The following is a 21,767-nucleotide window of genomic DNA, read 5'->3' on the forward strand; positions in this document are numbered from 1 at the left end:
ACAGCACATGTGCAAAGTTATGTCCCCCTCTACATACCGTGACAGGGTTTTCCTATCTAAAATATTCATTCTAACTCTAAACAAAAGGAACCCATCCACCCTGGGGGAGTAACCACTTTGGAAGCCATTTGCCATGATCTCCTTATTTGTTGTAAATAGAAGTTTTCCTTGTGCAACAAATTAACTTGCAGTTTCTGACTCATCAAGGAGCCAACTCGCATTGGTTCGGTTACATAACTATGTATGATGATGGATGTTAACCAGATTTATTATGGTCATCATTCTACAATAAATACAAATACCAAATCATTATGGTGTGTATCTGGAAGTAATACAATGTTAAATGTCAACTATACCTCAGTGAAGGAAAAAGAATTTGGAAAAAATTGCTGCGCCTTCCCCTTCTCATTTGGCCTCCTCATCTTCTCCCTCTGGCTTAGTGGGGGCTTGTTTTTCTGGCAACTTGTTTCACCAACTAATCAGTCTGCTAACTAACCAAATAACAAACATGATTAGCCTATGCTAGGAGCTGTGAGGACACCAGAAAAGATGTCCAGGCCCTTTCCTCAGGCCAGCACAGGAAACAGAAGTAACCCACTGAAGCAGAGTATGTGCGGTCAAGAGTCAAAGAAGAGAGAAGTCTGGGAAGAGTCTAAAGGTAGAAGGAATGACAAGGGGAGTACGGGCTTGAGTTGAGGAAAGGACCAGAGTGCTTCTGGTAGGAAATAACGATCATAAAAGCTGGGAGGAGGAAATGAGGGTATTATAGGTGAAGACAGCAACTACCTGTGGTTCATACTGTTGTCAAAGAAAAATGGGGAATAGAGTTGAGGCCTGAATATGCAGGATCATGAAACAAACAGTGGATCTGAATGCCCTGAGCATTCATGCACTGAGCAATTGGGAGTTGTGAAGGTTTTTGAGCTAGGAAGAGACACTGTAAATTTGATGTTAAAAAGCCAATTCTAAACATCTGCAAATCGCTTTAGAATAATTTGTTGCCTGATTTAAACTAAAACAATTAGTTCTCAGAGGAAGGAAGGAAGGAAGAGGGGAGAGAAGGAAAGAAAGGGAGGGAGGGAGAGAGGAAAGGAAGGAAGGAAGGAGAAAGAAAAGACAGAAAGAACTCAGGGCTCCCACCAACACTGCAAAGTGCCCAGTACCTCAGAGCATTAAAATTTTAAATTTCCCTTAAATGTGTTTTGGCATGAAGAAACAGCAAAGACTAAGGAGCTTCAATTTTGGAACAATAAAGCATGTAGGTACAAGCAGCCAGGAGTGGAGCAGAGAAAATTATGTAATCTTACTGGTAGAGAAAATGCCCCAAACCAATTATTTTAAAATGCTATGGAGTACCCAACTGCTACTTTTTCTGCAGTGACCAGGAGAAATTCAATTTTTATAGGTCTTATACCCAATATTAAGGTTGCAAATTAAGCCTTTTTATTCATGTATATATTGTTAGAATCTTTATTTTACTTTACCCTGTCTTTACAGTTAACATCCCAAGGCACACACAGAAAGACCCAGATAACCATGTTTTGCCTTTTAAAACCAGATGAGACAATTTTTTTTGAAGGTTTTATTTATTTGTCAGAGAGACAGAAAGAGAGCACGAGTAGGGGAGCAGCAGGCAGAGGGAGAAGCAGGAGAAGCAGGCTCCCCACTGAGCAAGGAGTCTGATGCAGAACTTGATCCCTGTACCCTGGGATCATGACCAGAGCCGAAGGCAGGCGCTTAATCAACAGAGCAACCCAGGTGTCCCAGATGAGATAAATAATAAAATGCATGGAGCTCTGCTAATCTATCTGCTTTGATACTTTATCTTTCCAAATTGTTCTGTGATCATTAGGAAAGAGATTTCCAAACAGAATGCAGGCTTTTGCTTTGTTAATGGGGATGAAGGTTTAAGATTTGAGAAACCTTTTTAAAAACAGACACAATATGTTCTATACCTATATTGCAACTCCAAACTCTGCTAAAGTATTTTTCATCTTCTTAACCTATATTTGAATCCCAAGCTACTGGCTATATTCTAATTCATACTTACCTACAAGTAAACAAGGAATCAAGGCGTAGAAAAACCACATGATAAGATTTGTCAAGACTTCTTCTAAAACCACAGAGAGGGTCTGTGTTTGGCAGATTCAGCTAGACCTGGAATATTGTTTCCTTCCAGAATGAAGCATTCTGTCCATCTCAGCCATCCTTGCTTCAGAATGCAGGTGTTGGAGCTGAGGTTTGAATTGCCGGAAGACTGAATTGTTCTAGAAAGAAGAGTCAGCCCAGTCAGCTCAGAAGGGGCGGGCTGTGCAGTTCCCTCCTTTCTGTCCAAACCCAGATATTGCATCAGAGGGAGTGGCCTAGAAGAGTTCCCGAGAAAAGGTAACTCTGAGGAGCTTGAGAATCTGCCTAGGAGAGATACCTAAGGCTCTGTCCTGGAGGACCCTGGCTGTCCCTAAAGGCCTCACTCGTGGTGAGCAAGCAAGATTACTTTACCCTCTCCTCAAATAGCTATTGTCTTCCAAGTCTCCATCTTGTCAGTTCATTCAAGCTGGGTACTTACTAGCTCCTTTTGCTACATACTCCAGAAAAGGTAAAGTTGTTAAAAAAAATGTTTTTTAATATCTTTTAAGAAGTCAGAAGGTGAAGAATATAGCTTTATATTTGCTTATATTTGCAAAAAGAAAACCTGGAAGGAGATAACAGAAACTAACAAGATTGGTTACCTTGGAGCAGAGAGAGTGGGAATCAGCAAGATGGAGGAGAAAAATGGGACCAAGACTCCTTGCAGGACATCTTTGTTTGGGGACTTTTTTTTGAAGCTTTTTGTTTTTATTTTTGTTTTGTAAATATACATAACATAAAGTTGACCTTCTTAACAATTTAAAAATTATTTTATTTAAATTCAATTTAATTAACATATACTGTATTAGTTTCAGGGTAGAATTTAGCGATTCGTTAGTTGAATATAATACCAAGTGCTCATTACTTCAAGTGCCTTCCTTAATCCCCATCACCCAGTTACCCCATGCCCCCGCCCATCCCCCCTCCAGCAACCCTCAGTTTGTTTTCTGGAATTAAGAGTCTCTTATGGTTTGCCTTCCTCTCTGTTGTCATTGTATTATATATTTCCTTCCCTTCCCCTATGTTCATCTGTTTTGTTTCTTAAATTCCACCCAGGAGTGAAATCATATGCTATTTTTCTTTCTGAGTTCCTTCTTAACCATTTTTAAGTGTACAGTTCAGTGGTATTAATATATTCAAATTGTTATGCAACCATCACCACCATCCATCCCTCTAAATCTTTTCATCTTATAAAACTGAAACTCTATACCAGTTAAACAGTAACTCCCCATTTCTCCCTCCCCTTAGCCCCTGACAACCATTGTACTCTCTGCCTTTATGATTCTGACTACACTATCTCATATAAATGGAATCATGCAATTACTTGTCTATGACTTATTTCACTCATAATATCCTCAGGATTCACCCATATTGTAGTATATTATAGATTTTCCTTCCTTTCTAAAGCTAAATAATATTCCATTGTATGTACATAACACATTTTGCTTATCCTTCATTCATCCATCAATGGACATTTGAGTTGCTTCCATTTCTTAGCTATTGTGCATAATGCTGCTATGAACATGAGTATACAAACATCTCTTCAAGACCCTGTTTTCAATTCTTTTGGGTGCTGTATGTCTTTTTGTTACTGTTTGATGTAAGCATTAGTGGGATGCATTAGTGGGCCAATATGGGTTTTAGAGTGCCACAGATTTTGGTTCCACTTTCAGAACTTATTTGCATCATAACCTTTGGGAAAGTTAATCACCTATTTTTTTATTCATTCAACAAATATTCACCAAGGGCCTACTGTACCCTAGAATCTGGGAATTCAATAGTCCCTGCCCTAATCCAAGAACTTTTCAACTAGTGGAGAAGACAGATATGGAAATAGTCATAAATCAATATTGAAGATAAAGTGAGAGAAATATCCACAAGGGAATATAGGAGAGCAAGACTGGGTGGCAAGGAACGAGGCTCATAGATCCAGGATTCCAGACATCTCTGAATGCTTTGTTGAGGAGGTTAGAGTTTATCCTGAGAGCAATGAGGGTTAAAAGCTCAAATCTCATCATGTTATTCCCTGCATTGGAGCTTTAAAAAGTTTATGACTGGAGTGGAGAAAACAGTGGAAGGGACAAAACTGGAGGCAGGAGGGCAATGAATAAACTATGTCAGTCAGTGAGGCGAGAGACAGTGTTGGCTTCCACTAGACTTTCCCAGGTCTGTAGAGATAAGTGACTAAATTCAAAAGATGAAAGAGGCAGAATTGATAGCTCTAACATACAGAATGGATTAGCAGGGTGGAGGAAGAAAACAAGACTTTCAGGTCTAGGCATGAGTAACTGGGTGGATGGCAGGTCCTCAATCAAAATAATGGAAAGGAGGAGGAAGAGGTGAGATCTGACTAGGCAGGGTTGGGGGTGGTACAGAAGGTTCCATGTGTTCACCTTCATACACTTCAATTTGACATGCTTTTATGGGCAGCAGCAGTCTCTATGTCCTTTGATCTTTGTCCCAAATCTGTGGGTGTCAAGGCCATGGCACCATTTCCCCTACCCTCAGCATTCCAGTGGTAGCAGAGATCAGGAAGTGGGTGAGAGCATGCAAGGAGATTGTGTAAATAAAGGAGACATGTGGACATGCTCCTGGAGAAGACCTACCTATAAGGACCAGCACAAGAAAGAAGAAATGGAGATACAGGGAGAAAAATAGGCCAGAGAGGTAGTCCTGGGTAAACTGTGGTCCTGGAAATGATGAAGGATGGGGGAAATCATCAAGGAGTGCAGAAGAGTCACTAAGTTGATCACAAATTAGCACCTGGAAGGCCATCTGAATTTAGCACCTGGAAGCCCATCTGTTAAATTTCAGTAACAGGGGTTTCAGTGGAGAGCTTGGCTCATCAGATCGATAGTTGTAGGTTGAGGAGTGGATAGGAAAAGTAGTACTCCTTTGATATGAATGGGAAGAAAGCAACTCCATTTTTTTAAGCAACTCCTTTCCATTTACAAAATAGGTAATGCCTTACATAATAGTTGTGGGATTAAAGAATACTGACAAAGCACAATTAGCCCAGTTCCAGAAATACAATAGTTTTCACAAATGCTGTATTAACCATTTGCTATATTCATAATGTTAACAATAAATACAGAAGCCCCTGGCTTGCTCAGTCAGTGGAGCATGCAACTCTTGATCTCAGGGTTATAGGTTTGAGTTTTGTGAGGTGTAGAGATCACTTAAAAACAAAATCTTTTAAAAAACAAACAAACCAATAAATACATTGGGGATTATTCACTTTGGCTGGTCCTTTGCAGGCTCCCCATCTTATGGTCCGGCCCCTGGACCAGCAAAGATAGGCTTCCAGTTGAAGATCTCTATTAGAGGGTAGTTTAAAGGTGGATCTGGAAACAATTGTCTGGGCTCTGCCACTTACTAGCTGAATTTTTTAGGCAAGTCATTTAAATAGTCTGTTTTATTGTCTTTACCTTGTAAATTGGGAGACCATCCTAATTCATAGGGCTGTTGTGAGGACTAAATGGGATGGTATACTTACAGTGGTATCTGGCAAAATAAGTGTTAATATTAATTGTGTATTTTTTACTACATCATGTTCAAGAACACTTGGTGCATGTTTTCCATGATCCCAGTACTGAGTCAGTGGCCACCTCTGTGCCACTGTCACCAGCTGCTTGTACCTAGTCTCTCACTGCTCTCCTTGCTTCTGATCCTGCCCCACTCTGCCCTTGGGTCTGGACACATGCCAACTTGGGAGTGCTTCATACATACTACCTTTGACACTTGTTTTCCCAGTCCTGGCTTCCAAATTCCTCTATCCTAAATCCATTTCTGCCCACAGTTTCCATGTGTTAAAAGCTAACAGTCAGGGCACCTGGGTGGCTCAGTTGGTTAAACAACTGCCTTCAGCTCAGGTCATGATCCTGGAGTCCTGGGATCGAGTCCCACATCGGGCTCCCTGCTCCACGGGGAGTCTGCTTCTCCCACTGACCTTCCCCTGGTTCACCCTCTCTCTCACTGTCTCTCTCTCAAAAAATAAAAAAATGTTAAAAAAAAAAAAAAGCTAACAGTCAAAGTCAATGCATACTGGGTATCTACTACATGCCAAAAACTGTCCCTAAAGGCTTTCCATAATTATAAAGATTTCCATGTATTATATATCAGACTTATAAGGTAAGAACTGATTTCCAACTTTTCAGATGAGGACATAGGGATCAGAGAAATTTATTTACCATACATCACAGAGCTAGTCCGGGATGGAGACAGGAATTTCAACCGAGGTTTGCCTAACTCCAAGTCTTTTTCACTCACCTAACTGTACCACAATGTGTCTGAGGAGCACAGTGGGGTGAGTGATCCTGGAGATTAGCAAAGGTTTTAGGAAATAGACAAATCTCAATATGGAATCCTAAGGATCTACCAATTAGATCTGGGTAGGAGAGACACATTCAGTTGAGCATTCCAACTGGGCCAGTAGCATGAGCCAAGCTCAAGGACTGAAAAGTTGAAGGGAATATACACTGAGGATGGAAAGGATAAGGTATGTAAACAGAGAATGACGGAACAACTCATTTACTTATGCTGTGGGGGAAGCAGGAGAGTTGTTCAACAGAACTTGGGTTAAGGTAGTTAGCTCTACTTGGGCATGGGTTCCTGGCAAGATGCCCAGCTGCCATATTGACAAGGCAGTATTACTGAGCTTTCATAAGCCACCGCAAGGACAGTCTCTGTCACAGCACACCTCAAGGGACACTGAGGGATAATGCCACCTGCCTGCCACAGCTTTTGAACAACAGTCCCTGTCAGGACTTGTTCATGACTCAAGAAACTCAGTCCATCACCCCTACTTGGGCCTGCCATTGAGAGAGAACTTCTGGACAGCTGTGCCTCACCCTCCAGCTCCTACCTTTGCCTTGACTTCCCCCCTCTGATCTATGCCTTCTTCTGAATTTGAAGTACTTCTATACCTCTTGTTAGCTCGTTGGGGTCTCTTTAAGGCAACATGTCCAAACCAAACTCTTCTCTAACATGTTTCCTGCACTTTTCAGGTTAATTTCTACTGCTCTCCGGAGTTGAAGGATCATTTATGTCTGAAGACGAATTGCTGAAGTATGGACCTATTTCCTACTATAAGCAAGTACAGTCTAGAAATAGGAGTATTTTTTCCTATTATATTATTTGCCACTTAAGTATTTGATATTTAATTACGGAAGAAAAAGCAAGGAGAGAAAAGGTTTGTAGGGAAAGGTAAAGAGACCGTGGGGAGGGATAAGGAAATTGATGATCGAAGAAGAGATTCCTAAGCTCTCTGAGTTCTGTAGTGCTGGGACTAGAATTGAACCAAGGGTGGGTGGGGCAGTAGGGCACAAAATTTGAGGCCACCACTCTTAGGGTTGTGTAAGCACAGGATAAGTCCTGGTACCTTGGCATGGACTACGTGGTCAATTACTCCATTCCAATAACCATTCTTGCCCTACTTAGCACAGAATTCCCTTTACCCAGATTCCTAAATATCTATGTCCTGGGATTTTAGCACAACTGATACTTATAATCCAGTCTCAATTTTTCTTTCCTCCCTCCCTTTTTCCCTCCTTTCTTTTTGGAAAAAACACAGGGTATTCCCCTTGTCTTACTCTTCTAACTCCTGCTTCTATGAAGTCTGCTCCAGATATAACTATATAACTTTCAAGCTCTAGTTTTCAGGGTTCTCATAGCCCTTTTTCACCTCCTTTCAATATATTTTATACTTTTCAATTTCCTTCCTAGTTTATTGTCTGGCCACCAATGCAGAGCACCAGGAATTTAATTCTCCTTAACCTCAATTTTTTCCTTTAGGTGTGATCTGATGTCTGTCAAACAGTTCTTCCTGATTTTTTTTTCAATGTGACACCCCCCAACAACTCCTCTTAAGATGGAGAATCAAGCTTTATTCAGAAAAGTCCTTTGAGTTAAAAGTTCTATACTTAAATACCATTTTATTCAATTAAAAAAAAAAAACCCTGGAAACCAGAAACAGTGCTCTGTAATAGTGAAAATTGTAGTATAATTTTTAAATGGCTATGGCTGCTGTATTTTCACTCAACCACTAGTTTAATCCTGGTCAGTCATCACTGATTCTATTAAGTGGAGTACACAAGCTCAAAGGTCAATTTTTTTAAATTAGAGGCATCCTTTGATCACCCTATATTAATTAACACCCCACTTCTCACTCAACCTCCTCAACCTCCTGCTCTTTCTTTAGAGCACTTCACCGTTAGGCGTCTCATCACTAGCAATATAAATTTTATGACAGCTATATCTATTTTCCTCAGTATCATATTGCTAGCTCAAAACTCTGACACCGTGAAGTGAGTTGAGGTGAGTTGACCTCATGGCTGGATGATGGATAAATTATCTCCAAAAGCTAAACACTGACACACAATCATACATATAGATATAACAGTTCAAATACTATTCTTTTCATCTTGGCACCAAGTGATTAGCATTTGCCCTGAGGAAATCTGTGTTTCTTTTCTGTACCATCCCCCTTTAGAAAACATATCAAAACAAGTAAAATTTGGCATTACATGCTCCTAGAAACAACATGCTTATTCAGGGATTACATATTTCTTTCAGTAAGAGCCCAAGAAAATCAATTCAATAATCATTCTAAAACAGACAACAGTTCAGTCTCATTTTGGAACCCAGCTGTCTCCGTAATTACCCAAAGGCCATCTGCAACTTTTCTACATAGTCTCAGATAGAAATTTTCTTAGAATCAGCCCAGAAATTTATTTAAAGCAACGAGGGATTTTACCTTAGATGTCTATTTATGTTTGTTTTCCTGTTTAAAAGTCATTACTTTTCTGAAAGGTACCACAAAACATGGAAAAAAGGACGTTGACTATTCTTTGTCTTCTGCAGTTATAACTACAAATGAAATTTACATTATTCCAAAATACTGAGCCTCGCTTTAACCTAGCCTTAAAAACAGCTTAAAAAGTAATTTGAGCAAAACATTTAAAAACCAGCCAGACCAGTAGATAAATGTTTGTGCTAAGCCACTATGAGCAACAGGCCAATTCTGAAATATTTTATAATTAAACGTGCTCTGGCCAACAAACATAATCTTAAAAAGACATTTTGGTTTAAAAAATTTACCTCTATGAACATGGCTGATTGAAACTCCTATTCTTTAAAACCTCACAACACTCAATTTAGGTTCTACTCATTAAAAACGTCTCGGCAAACTGTGTACCTTCTGATCAATAAACATCTCCATGGTAACTAGAAAAATACATTTCAGTTCCTTGGTCACTTTGTTTAGATCATGTAACAGCAAGAAATTAGGGTGTGGAGTATGAACAGTATGCTGGTCAACACGTGTTTAGATGACAGAGCTGAGTCATATAAACTTGCTAAACCAACAGAACCAGCTTATCAGAGGGGAGAAGCTTCCTACCTTGCTTCACAGTAGAATCAAATAATGGTTTTCCCCAGCAGTAATGTTGCCATTTTTTAGAAAGTTCACTGGATGCTGTTCGGAACATAAAATGAAGTTGTCATCTCTCTTTTATCAATATCCTTTAAGGAAAAAGTGATTATAACTGTGAAGCCACTTGGAAACAGTTAAAAAAGATCTATCTCTGTATATGTATCTATATACACAAGAATACAAAGGGCCCCCTTTTCTTGGAGCAAAATATTAAAGTGGAAAGGTTAAATCATGCTGTAATGCTACATTCCTAATTTGTTGATTTGGACATTGCATCTGAGCTGTTTCTGAAAAATAAGTTTCCAGATTCTAAACCAAAACCTCCACATTATAAGATAGGAATTAACTACAACTGCATTTGGAGATGTGAACTAGGGAGATAAGGGTTGGAAAAAATACTTTTACAATTCTTTTTTTTTTTTTTCTTTTTAACCATGTATATTAGTAACATAAGGGAACCATTTATATTAGGTTCCATCCAATAGTCACCTTGTGGGAATTTAACTCCAGTACTGTCAGCTTATTATTTAGGGGAAATCAAAACTCTAAATATTTTGTGAAATTCCCCAATTTTTAAATATGAACAATTACTTTTGTACTATGTGGGCTTTACTGTAGTTCTATTTGGTTATACCCTGAATAGGGCACCTGGCCAAGACGTGGGAGAGGGGCAGAGTATGGAGGTTAAGAGGTGCCTTTTCCTAATTCTCACAGAAGTATCTACACTGACAGTAGTTCCCCTCTGCCTTTGTAATCTCTGGATTAGAAGACAAAATGAGAGCTTTGAAGTTGGAGATAATTTATGTGCCATGCACCTATAAGGATGGCCTTTTTCTACCAACCCAAGTTGCTCATCTGCCAGCAATAGCAATGGATTAGTTAGCTTTCCTGTTTTTAGTGATATATATGTGACATGGTCTTTAATTGTGCTAGGTATCTGTTACTGTGATGTAAATGTAAGATACAGTGTATGTGTTCATACATATTCAAATGAATCCTAAGGACCTGTGACCAATTGATAAGATACTGCAACAACAGCCTTTCATTACTAAACTTCAGTTCTCAAATAACTTCTTCCAAGATTTTGGAGAAGTTATTTACACAAGTGGGTTGGGCAGGGTTCTGTGTGTTATCGGTGTTTAAATTGATGGTTAAGTGTCTTCTCACATATGGAAGAAAATTTCTGTAAATCCACTCTTCCCAGAACTCTTAAGTCTGTTTGTTTCAATGTGAAGACGTATTTTAGACAGTGACAGAAAGAGAGAAAATGAGAGTGCAAGAGGGAGAGAATCCCAAGCAGAATCCCCGCTGAGTGCATAGCCCAATGCAGGGTTCAAGCGCATGACCCTGAGCACATGATCTGAGCTGAAATCAAGAGCTGGACACTCAGCTGAGCCACCCAGGCTATCCCCAGAACTCTGAAGTCTAAAACAAGCGCAGAGATGGCAGTGTGTACCAGGCTGGGAATAAGACCTGGTTTCTAATACATGTCCTGCTACTCACTAGCTACATAGATGCTTTCTAAGGTTGTTCTAGCTCTCAAGAAAATTGCTTCAAGTTTACATTTATAAAAAAGTTACTGAGGTAAGGGTTGGTTTAAGACTTTTAAAAATTTGGTAAGATGTTTAAGTACAAAATTCCATAGTTGCCAGTGAGATTTTCATCCCAGTATAAGAAGAGCACACAATAGGTATTACTGGCTCATCAACCACCTGGCACTTTGCAGCCCAGCTGTGCATGGATAAGAGAGGGACTAAAGGACATGAGAAACTACAAGACACCTGAAAGAAGAAAAATGTGGCAACAGAAAAAGAAAAGATGAGTGATGATACCTTTTATATCTGTGTGTAATACATTTTCTCTTCTCTGATTTAACAAATGGAAGAGTTCTACAGCCTGGTTTGCCTGCCTCAACTCCTGCATGCTATTCAAGCTTTATTTTGTTGAACAATCAGATGGCCCAACTCCTCTGCCTTGTAGAAGATAAGTAAATGCAGTGCTTGTTAAAATGGTTAAGTGGGCTATCTGGAAACTCTCTAGTTATTATAAATCTAATTATGGCACAGAAATGTGTAGTCTACTTCCAATGCTACTGCATTCCTAGCTGCTTTCTCAAAATCCTTAATCCTCAGTGGGGTTTACTATATAGTTCATGCCTGTGATACAAAGATTAATTTTTTAAAAAAGTAATACTGGGGGAAAAAAACAAAAAATGGAGAAAAGGCATCATCAAATGTTTAAATAAAAAGATGTTTACTACCTAATCATATTTTAACACTGAAATTTTCTTCAACTTATAGTCAAGTGATCTTATAGCAAAAAAGGGAGGCACACAACTTATCTACTAATAATCATTCAATAAACAAAGCAAGATGGACAAAGATGAGGATATAATGAAAATGAAAAATTATACTTCAGTGCCTTAATTATATTTGCTGACCCTGTTGCTTAGTGGGAGAAGCCAGGGCTGCCACCCAGTGGTAATGTAAAGACTTTAAATGATTTTAAGATTTGAAGAATAAAAAAAAAAATTAATAATTAAAAAAAAACCCCAAAACTTCAGGAATTAGACTTCAATTTTTACATCAATAATTTTCATGTTTTAAATACTTATCTAGAGTATATTAAAGAACAGAAACATTCATTTCCTTAGCATTGGGGAAATTTTAAAAATACCATATTATTTCCTACTAAGTTCTATGGTTGTATTAAGTATTTTAATTAAAATATTGAAGGTTACTTTTGTCTCAGTCAACAAAACTCAAAGCTGACAGGAGGAAATGAAAATAGTAGAAATACTATTGCCTGATAATTACTTATGTTTAGAGGGAGGGAAACCAAGTATCTCATTACCTCCTATTTCCCCAACATTTGACCACAGCTTTTTCCACACTGACACCGATAGAACATACCCCAATACAAGAGCTTTGGTAAAATAGCACTAAGGGAAGAAAATGATACATAGCACTAGAGCACCCACTTATAGTCTGAAAAGCTAAATATCTCAGAGACTGCTTTATTTTCTTGAACAACCAGATAAGAAGCACCCCCACAAAAATCCTAGAAATTTAGAGATTTTTGTTTCCAACAGGTGTAAATTAGAAGTGTACAAGATACATTTTCAAATGTATGTCCCATTTGTTTTGCTTTACAATGAAGACCATGAATAAATTTTTTAAAATGGCAGATATAACATACTTGATATTTACAATGGCTTGCAACAAATACCTGAAAAATTTTCTAATTTTCCATTTATTATTGCTATTTAGTCACAGAAAAGAACACTGTCCAAGAAATTTATTTTAGCATATGCCATATACTGATATAATAATTTTATATGAAGAGAAACCATTGCAGAAGTGACTAATATGGTACCCTTACAAGGAAATAAAGAAAATAAAACAATAAATTCTTCCATGTAAAGACTTTTGATCTGCATCATTTCTTCAAAATATAAAACCTTAATATTAGAAGCAAAGAGAAAAAGAGCCAAGAAAACAATAAAACAGAAGACCCAGGATAAGGAATTGCTTTGTGCAGATGTTTTGCATATGTAGTATATGTGTACGGGCTGAGTTATAATAAAAATACTTATGTACTATAGTCAATTCTCATGTAGGGTCAGAAAGTGATTTCCAATCAAACATGATTGGACTGACATTTTCTCAGTCTTCAATTACATGACGAATTACAGCTGTGTAGCAGTCACTTCTGATCAGCATTATCATGACAAATGCTTAATAAGATACAGTTTTTCTCCTTGTTCACTTGTAAAAATTGGTGCCTTTTTGTAATGTTCTACAAGTTCTTCCATGGTGCTGAATTTACGCTGCCCAATGCAGTAGACAGTCTCTTTTAGCTGGACTTTGAAATGCTTGTTCTTCCCTTGTGCTTTTAGCGATACGGAGAAATCATTTGGCTAAAAGAGAAAAAAAAACATGTAGGCTAAACATTTTGAAAGACATCTGTTAGCATTTTTATATTAGACTACTAATAATAAGTGCTTAAATTTTAGCTAAGTACTAGGTACTGTGCTAAATTATTTACACAGATTATCTCCTTTACATCTCCAACCAACCCCTTTTTAGCGGTGAGAAAATCGAGGCCAAGAAAAGCTAAGTTGCTCAAAATCATCCATCTAGTTTCCAAGAGAGCCAGAATTCAAACTCAAGCAGTCAGACTCCAAAGTCTCTTAAATAGTATGCTCTAACACTCACAGCAAATCCCTTAGTTTAAAGTTTAACATCTGAAGCACACCTATCTTCTCTCCTGCCAGACAACTGCAGAAACACACGAGAAAACATGAGCTAATGTGAGCTAACAGTAGCTATCTTAAAGACTAGTTGAGATAATGTTCTGAATTCTCCAAGATGATAGACACTAATGAGAGGTCATAAACTCAAATGCTTGCAAGGGTAAAAAGACACATAAACAAGTGACAGGCTGGCTACACAGAAGGAACAGTGCATGGCCAATCTAAAAGAGGTAGCCACTTAGCTGTGATTTTTGCCTTGAAGGAATATGGGCAATGCTGGCAGGTCTTCCAATTTTAAAAGGAAGTCTGTCATCTGATTTTTTATAATAAATTTCCCCCAGTATCTAAATACTGGTAACAAATTTGAATGTTTAAAAAACATTACTCAATTCAAACAAAATACACCTGTTTGAGACCTTTACTTTAAAAATTCTACTGCTAAAAGTAATGGTGTATTTTGGCTAATATCTATATGCTCAATTATCCACCACAAGAAAATACAGTGTTCTGTAATCAAGCTTACTTTCTTAGGTTTTTTTGTTTTGTTTTATTTTAACCTAACAGTTTTCTAAACAGACTAAAAGTCTCCTTTTATATAGTTACTGACAAAGTTTCAAACAGTGAGCTTCTTGGAAACATCCTATATCTAGGGTTATTCTTACCACCTGCGCTAGGGTCACTCACTTTCTAACCCTACTTGCCCACTACTTGTCCTGGAAAGCAGGGCCAAGACAGTTATCAAACAGAAAACAAATCCCACCACTCTTCCCTATCATTGATCCTGCTCTTCCTTAGGGGTTATGTACAGGCCCCGTTTCCTGAACTTCATATCAAGCAGTTCAATTAACCTCGATTTCTCCTTCTCTCTTTTCTTCCTCCCTTCTTATAAACACAAACACCATATGCATGTGTGCGCACGCACACACACACACACACACAACAGATAGGTTTTCTTCTTTCAACCTTTTGCACAATCACAAATTCACTTTTGTACAACTACATACACAGAAACAAAACCAATACTAATGATCTGAAAAGTGGAAAACCAGTGGTATCCTTTTAAAAGGAAAAATAAAGACCATTTTAAAGGGAAATGAGTATCATCAAATTCTAATATCCTAAACAGTAACCAAAAGAGCCCACATAACTATTATTCCATTTTTATGAATTTATACTTTTACTGTTTTACTAGTTTTGGAAAAGGTATTTTTTATTGCAAATGCATTTCAAATACAGTGAGTTAAAATAGGTTTTTGAGGTAAATAATTAAAGGGTTTCCAAATTCCAAACAACCAATTTATAAAGTTAAATCTTAGTTTTTTGTTTTGTTTTTTTTTTACATTTAGGGATTTCCTTTATTAAGGATGATAGCACATCCAATATGCAATTTAAGAAATGCTTTCCCAGGTGTGCCTGGGTGGCTCAATCACTAAAGCGTCTGACTTGTGATTTCATCTCAGGTCATGATCTCAGGGTCGTGAGATAACCCCCCCGTATCGGCTCTGCATTGGGTGTGAAGCCTGCTTGAGATTTTTCTCTCTCTCCCTCTCTCTCTCTCTCTCTCTGCCCTTCCTCCTATTCATGGTCATTCTCCATTCTCTCTCTCAAAAAAAGAAAAAAAAAAAAGTATTTTCCCAGTTTAGTTCACTGTGTTGTTTTATTCTGAATGAAGAGGCCATGGTTCAGTTTTCTTCATTTTTCAGTTTAATGTGACAGAAGATATTTCAGAAACACAAGACCAACAGAATCAAGACCAAATAATCCAATGTAGTTATCACTGCTATGGCTGTATTTTATTTAAAGTAAGTATGACTGGAAAGAACACTGACTAGGTTCAGAAGACCTAAGTTTATGTCCCAACTTACCACCTGGTTAATTTTAGGGAAGAAACTTAACCTTTCCAATCTTCCTTTTTTTTTTTTTTTTTTTTTTTTAATACTTAGAGCTCTATTTCCATTTATTTGAAAACCAACTTACCGAAGATTCACTATCACGAATGAGGAAATCACCTTCATGCCCTCTTTCATTTAATGCCATTTCTGCTTGATGCCTGGTGACTTTCCCATAGTACCATGGATTGCCAGCAAACTTTCCAATAAGTGAAGGCCTAATGTAATCACACTGCGGAGGTGATGGTTCCAAACCTGAGGTTAATGGATTATTCTGCATAATGGTAACATAGTTTTTTGGCACCAGACCAACCATTCCATTGATCTTCCTGCATTTCCACCATTCGGGGTCATTTTCAGGCTTTTCAATAACATCCATTACATCTCCTTTCTCAAAATTAAGTTCTTCATCATTGGACGAACTGAAGGGGTAAAGAGCCTGTACCACATGCAACACTTGCCCAGTATTTAGGTTATTGACAACTGCTGCTAATTTCTCTGAGAGAGAACCCACATGGTCACCCAAAGGACTGTCACCTTCCTCAGTTACATAGTTTGAAGGGAACCATCCAACTTGTCCATTGTAGCTACCCCGCCACCACCCATCACTGCATTTCTCCATGACGATCACCTTTGTCCCTTTTATCAATGATAATTCATCCTCTCTCTCTGCCATGTAGTTAAATTTCACATAAGCAGGCATATTGAGGTCATAGAGACGTTCCCCTGGGTCAACAAAGCTATCATCAGCAGGAGATGCAGAATCTGGCACACTATGTTTTCTTTTCACTTTTCCAATGCCTGTTCACATAAAAAAGAGTAATAAGAAGAGAATATAAGATAATGATAACCAAAAAACCAATTTATTCATTATTAAAAAAGGATCTTCACCTCTGTAGTTCTTCAGCCTTTAAATTTATAGATAACAAATTTCTTCTTTTCTTCCTTTATTTTACATCTTCATGACTTGTTTATTTATAATTGGAAGTTTGTACCTTTTGACTTCCTTCACAAATTCTTTTCATAACCAAACATGTAAATGCACTTATTATGTGAGTTTACCTTCTCACCTTTTCTCTCAAAGGTGTTGAAATAATTGCATAACATAATGACAGTTTTCCTAAATTTAACAAAATTTCTTCCAAATGTAAATACAGATTATTTCTCTCGTATCTACAATCTAAGTACATATTCTTGTCTTACTTTATAAACCGAATTCTGCAATTAGCTGTATAAAAATAAAATAATAATTTACAACTTGATATGCAATGTAAGATTGTAATTATGTCTGGATAATCCTTCCATTTGCTTTCTTAGTTCCCAGACCCATGTTGCTCTATTTATCTCATTATGTTCATTTTAAAATAATACATTATTTCCTTGTTTGTCTGTTCACGTGCAAGCTCCAAAAGAGCAGTGACTTGTTTACTTTTTTCACAGCTATAAACACAAAGATCTCAGCCAGTGCTTAGTACACTGGAGATACTTACTATATATATTTGTTAAAAGAAATGAGAAAAGCATCACATGGTACTACATCATAAATGTACGCTATGTCAACTTTTGTCATGTGTTTTTACTACTGATCATTTCTTAGCACATGATTTTATATTCTGCTTCTACTGAGAAAACAGAGGCATTCCTAGATAAAACTTCTCAAACTTCCCACAATCTCAAAACTTACTGCCCTCATTCTTTTTCTTCATGAAAGTTTCCAATCTCTGATCTTCCTGGGTTTTTAACTTTTTTAAAAGATCACTTATTTATTTACTTGACACAGAGAGAGAGAGAGAGATCATAAGTAGGCAGAGAGGCAGGCAGAGAGAGAGGAGGGAGCAGGCTCCCCAATGAGTGGAGAGCCCAATGCAGGGCTTGATCCCAGGACCCTGAGATCACGACCTGAGCCGAAGGCAGAGGTTTAACCCACTGAGCCACCCTGGCGCCCCCCCTCCTGGGTTTTTAAATATCATCTTTCCTGCCTCTTTTGGGACTCTTGGCCTTCCTTGTTTCCCTCCTACTCAGTCTCTTCTACTGTCTAAAAACATACTCTGATCACTTCTATTCCAAAATAAGGTTACTTCAATTCTGCTGCTCCTGTGAACTATACTATACCATTCTCTAAAAAGCTGCCTCCTTTTCTTCCTTCAACTTCTTCACCATTCACTCTCACTCCTAACCCCTTATGATCTAATCCTTTAATCTCTACCATTCTACCAAACCATTCTTATAAAAACCATGTCATCTCTTTACTTCCAAATTAGTACTTTTTAGAGCCCTCATTCTTTTGCAGCAATCGAGATCACAGATTATTCTATGCAGCAATCAAGATTATAGATTATTCTATTTTTTTTCCTTTAACTTCCCTGAGAGTCTCCTGTCTTACCTACTGACCTGTTTAGATATTCTTGTGTACCAGTGTCTGGGCTCCTCTGAACCTTGTTATAAAATTGCACTGTACTTATTTTCTTGCCTTCCTTAATACGAGTGAGTTTCCTGAAGGCAGAAAACTGATCTTGTATCTCCAGCAACCATACAACAGGAACAAGTGAATGTCTGCTAAATGAAGAGGTGAATGGTTCCTCCATTCAAAGTGTTTCCCAAGATATGATGCCTGGACTTCCTTTCTACTTCAAGGATATCTTATACTTTTATTTTCTATAACTTCTGTAGAGAAGGTTCCAAGCGAGGTCTTTTACAGCTCTAAGCTCTTTCTGGAATTCAAGCCCCATGATTCCAACTGTCACTAGACATCTACAGACATCTACTACTAGCATCTCAAATACAACACTCATGTCCAAATAAAAATAACCTCTCCCATGGCCATAAATCCATTCCCTTCCTCCCAACTTCCTTACTTGTGGCTAATGATATACCAAAAAATCCCCACATCAGGGATTTCTGGTGGAGTAGAGAATTCTAGGGCTCCATCCATCAAAAAGCAAAACCCCCCAAAAACTAGTTAAAATAGCTTGCAAATAATGTCAGAATCAACTTTGCAGAACTCTTGAATCTAGTAAAAAACAAAACAAAACAAAACAAAAACCTTACAAAACTAGAGCAAGGATTAGTGAAGAAAAAAGCTGCCACTTTGTAGTAGAAGGATGCTGTGGCATTTTAAATTGCTTGTCTACCATCTCTTACATCCTAAATCAGTAGTGGCTTTGAGGACAGCAACTGGCACTCCTAATGTCAGAGAGAGCAATACAAATCTTATTCTCAAAGAACTGTGACGCTGGGTTTCAACCTATCTGGAAGCCACGTGAAGGACTGGCACAAAGGCTTGCCTTGGTTTCACTGGACCTGGAACATTCTCATTCTTTTACTGAAATCAGTTAAGTTAATTGATGCAACAGCCTGAGGAAAGGGACAGCTGAGACAAGGAGCAGACAGAATGAAAACCCTAGGAAGGAAAAGATGGAACACCAACTTCAGAGCCCACACATGACAAAGAATACAGACTTTACAAAAACAGCTTAGAAAACTCACTAAACAAGCAAATAACCTATAATAAAAAGCAACAAAAACCGTAGGAAGGGGGTAGAATCTGATAGAAGAAAAAACTGTCAACCAAGAATTCTACACCCAGCAAAACTGTCTTTCAAAACTGAAAGAAAAATTAAGACACTCCTAAACAAAAACTGAAGGAATTTATCACACTACATTTGTGCTACAAGAAATGCTAAAGAAGGTCTTCCATGCTAAAATGAAGACACTAATCAGTAACCTGAAGCCATATGAGGAAATAAAGAACAACAGTAAAGGTAGCTTCATTCATAAATATAAAAGCCAGTAATACTATGTTTTTGGCTTGTAAATCCTTTTTTCCTGTATGATTTAAGATACAAATTTATACAACAATAATTTTAAATCAGGCACACAATGTATAAAGATGGAAATGTAGGGGTGCCTGGGTGGTACAGCTGGTTAAGCTTTTGGTTTCAACTCAGGATCATGAGATTGAGCTGGGCTCCATGGTCAACATGGAGTCTGCTTTAAGAATCTCTCTCCTCAGGGCACGTAGGTGGCTCAGTTGTTTAAGCTCTGCCTTTGGTTCAGGTCATGATCTCAGGATCCTGGGACTGTTCAGCTACCTGCTCAGCAGGGAGTCTGCTTCTCCTTCTCCCTCTCTGTTTGCATGCTCACTCTCTCTCTCTCAAGTAAATAAATAAAATCGTAAAAAAAAAAAAAAAACCAACTTCTCTTCTCCCTCTGCCCCTCTTCTCTAAAATAATTTAAAAAAAATCTTTAAAAAAGAGTCAAAGAGTAGTGTTGAATACCAGCTAAATTTGCAACAATTCAAATTTGACTGTTAAAAAGTTAAGATATTAGTTGTAATTCCCAGGGTAATCACTAAGGAAAAACTAAAAAAAAAAAGAAAAAGAAATGAGAAGGGAAATTGGTAAATCAGAAAAAAATCAATTACAAAAGAAGGCAGTAACAGAAGAACTAAGGGGAGAAAAGGCACGAGACATACAGAAAACAAATAGCAAAAGAGCAGAAGGTCTTCCTTACTGGTAATTAGGGATACCTGGGTGGCTCAGTGAGTTAATAAGCATCTGCCTTTGGCTCAGGTCATGATCCTGGGTCCTAGGATTGAGTTCCAGAGTTGGGCTCCTGCTCAGCAGGGGGCCTACTTCCCCTCTGCCTGCCACTCTCTCTCTCACTTTCTCTGACAAATAAAAAAAATCTTTTAAAAAAGGTTAAGTGAATTAAAATACTGGACTAAAGGGGCAGAGATTGACAGAATGGATTTAAAAACAAGATCCAACTCTATGATATCTATAAGCACTCACTTTAGATCCAGAGATACAAACAGATTTGAAAGTGAAAGGATGGAAAAAGATATTCCTTGAAAATGGTATACAAAAGAGAGCTGAGGCAGTCTTTAAGACACAGGTTGCTACAGGAAATAAGGAAGGACATTATATATTGATAAAAGGGTCAATCCAATAAGAAGATATAACAACTACAAATATTATATAAGCCCCAAGACAAATAAAGCAAAACTTAACAGAATTAAAGGGAGAAAATGACAGTTCTACAATATAGAGACTTTAATACTTTTCAATAATGAGTGGAACTAGGCAAAAACTTAATAAGGAAATAGTGGACTTGAAAAATACTATAAGCCAATTAGACGTAATAGACATATAGAATGCTCATCAACAACAGCCAAGTGTACAGTTTTCACGAGTGCAGATGGAACACTCCAAGATAAACCATATGTTAGGCCACAAGACAAGTCTAAATACATTTAAAGAGACTGAAATCACATAAAGTATATTCTCTGACCGTAGTGGAATGAAACTAAAAATTAACAGAAAGGAAAACTGGAGAATTCATAAATATATGTAAATTAATTAATATGCTCAAACAACTGGTAGGTCAAAGAAAAAATTACAGGTAAGGTTAATGAATACTCAGAGACACATGACAATGAAAACACAACCAAAAAAGCTAAAGGCTGCAGCAAAAGCAATGCTCAGTAGGAAATTTATGGCCCTAAAAGCCTATGATAAAAAAGCAATTTTTAAAAATGATTTTTATTATTTTGACAGAGAGAGGGAAAGCAGGCTCCCTGCTGAGCAGGAAGCCTGCTGCGGGGCCTCGAACCCAGGAAGGACCCTGAGATCATGACCTGAGCCAAAGGCAGCAGCTTCCCACTGAGCCACCTAGGTGCCCCAGAAAAGGAATTTTGTTTAAAAAAGGAAATTGATCTCACTCAAATCAATAACCCAACTTTACTCTTTAGGGAACTATAGAAATATCAAGCTAAACCCAAAGCTAGCAGAAGAAAGTTTATTATTAATAAAGATTAGAGCAGAGAAAAATGCAAGGAAAAAACAAAAACAACACTTGATCTTAGCCAAAAACAACAAAGAATCAATGAAACTAAAAGTTGGTTTTTGAAAATAGCAAAATTGACTAAAGACTCAAATTACTAAAATCAGAAATAAAGTGGGGTATTACTAGACACCTAACAGAAACACAATAAGAAAAAAAAAACCACTATGAACACTAATTATCTAATAAATTAGATAACCTAGATGAAAAGAACAAATTG

General features: G+C 37.7%; 2 protein-coding genes across 5 annotated transcripts in view; both read right to left on the bottom strand.

Annotated features, from left to right (window-relative positions):
- The window catches only part of IL20RB (interleukin 20 receptor subunit beta), a 38,312-nt gene extending 36,055 nt beyond the window's left edge, over positions 1-2,257 (bottom strand). For both annotated transcript variants that reach the window (XM_044252298.1, XM_044252297.1), the window contains exon 1: positions 2,051-2,257. In XM_044252298.1, coding sequence (XP_044108233.1) covers positions 2,051-2,090 — 40 coding nt within the window. In that variant the 5' untranslated portion in view covers positions 2,091-2,257. The remainder of the gene's footprint in view (positions 1-2,050) is intronic.
- A 10,302-nt stretch (positions 2,258-12,559) lies between these two features.
- Positions 12,560-21,767, bottom strand: part of NCK1 (NCK adaptor protein 1) — an 81,833-nt gene continuing 72,625 nt past the window's right edge. For all 3 annotated transcript variants that reach the window (XM_044252299.1, XM_044252300.1, XM_044252301.1), the window contains 2 exons: positions 15,792-16,504; positions 12,560-13,478 (listed from right to left, as the gene is read on the bottom strand). In XM_044252299.1, coding sequence (XP_044108234.1) covers positions 13,284-13,478; positions 15,792-16,504 — 908 coding nt within the window. In that variant the 3' untranslated portion in view covers positions 12,560-13,283. The remainder of the gene's footprint in view (positions 13,479-15,791; positions 16,505-21,767) is intronic.

The sequence above is a fragment of the Neovison vison genome, chromosome 6 (assembly GCF_020171115.1).
Source record: "Neovison vison isolate M4711 chromosome 6, ASM_NN_V1, whole genome shotgun sequence".
Classification (NCBI taxonomy): domain Eukaryota; kingdom Metazoa; phylum Chordata; class Mammalia; order Carnivora; family Mustelidae; genus Neogale; species Neogale vison.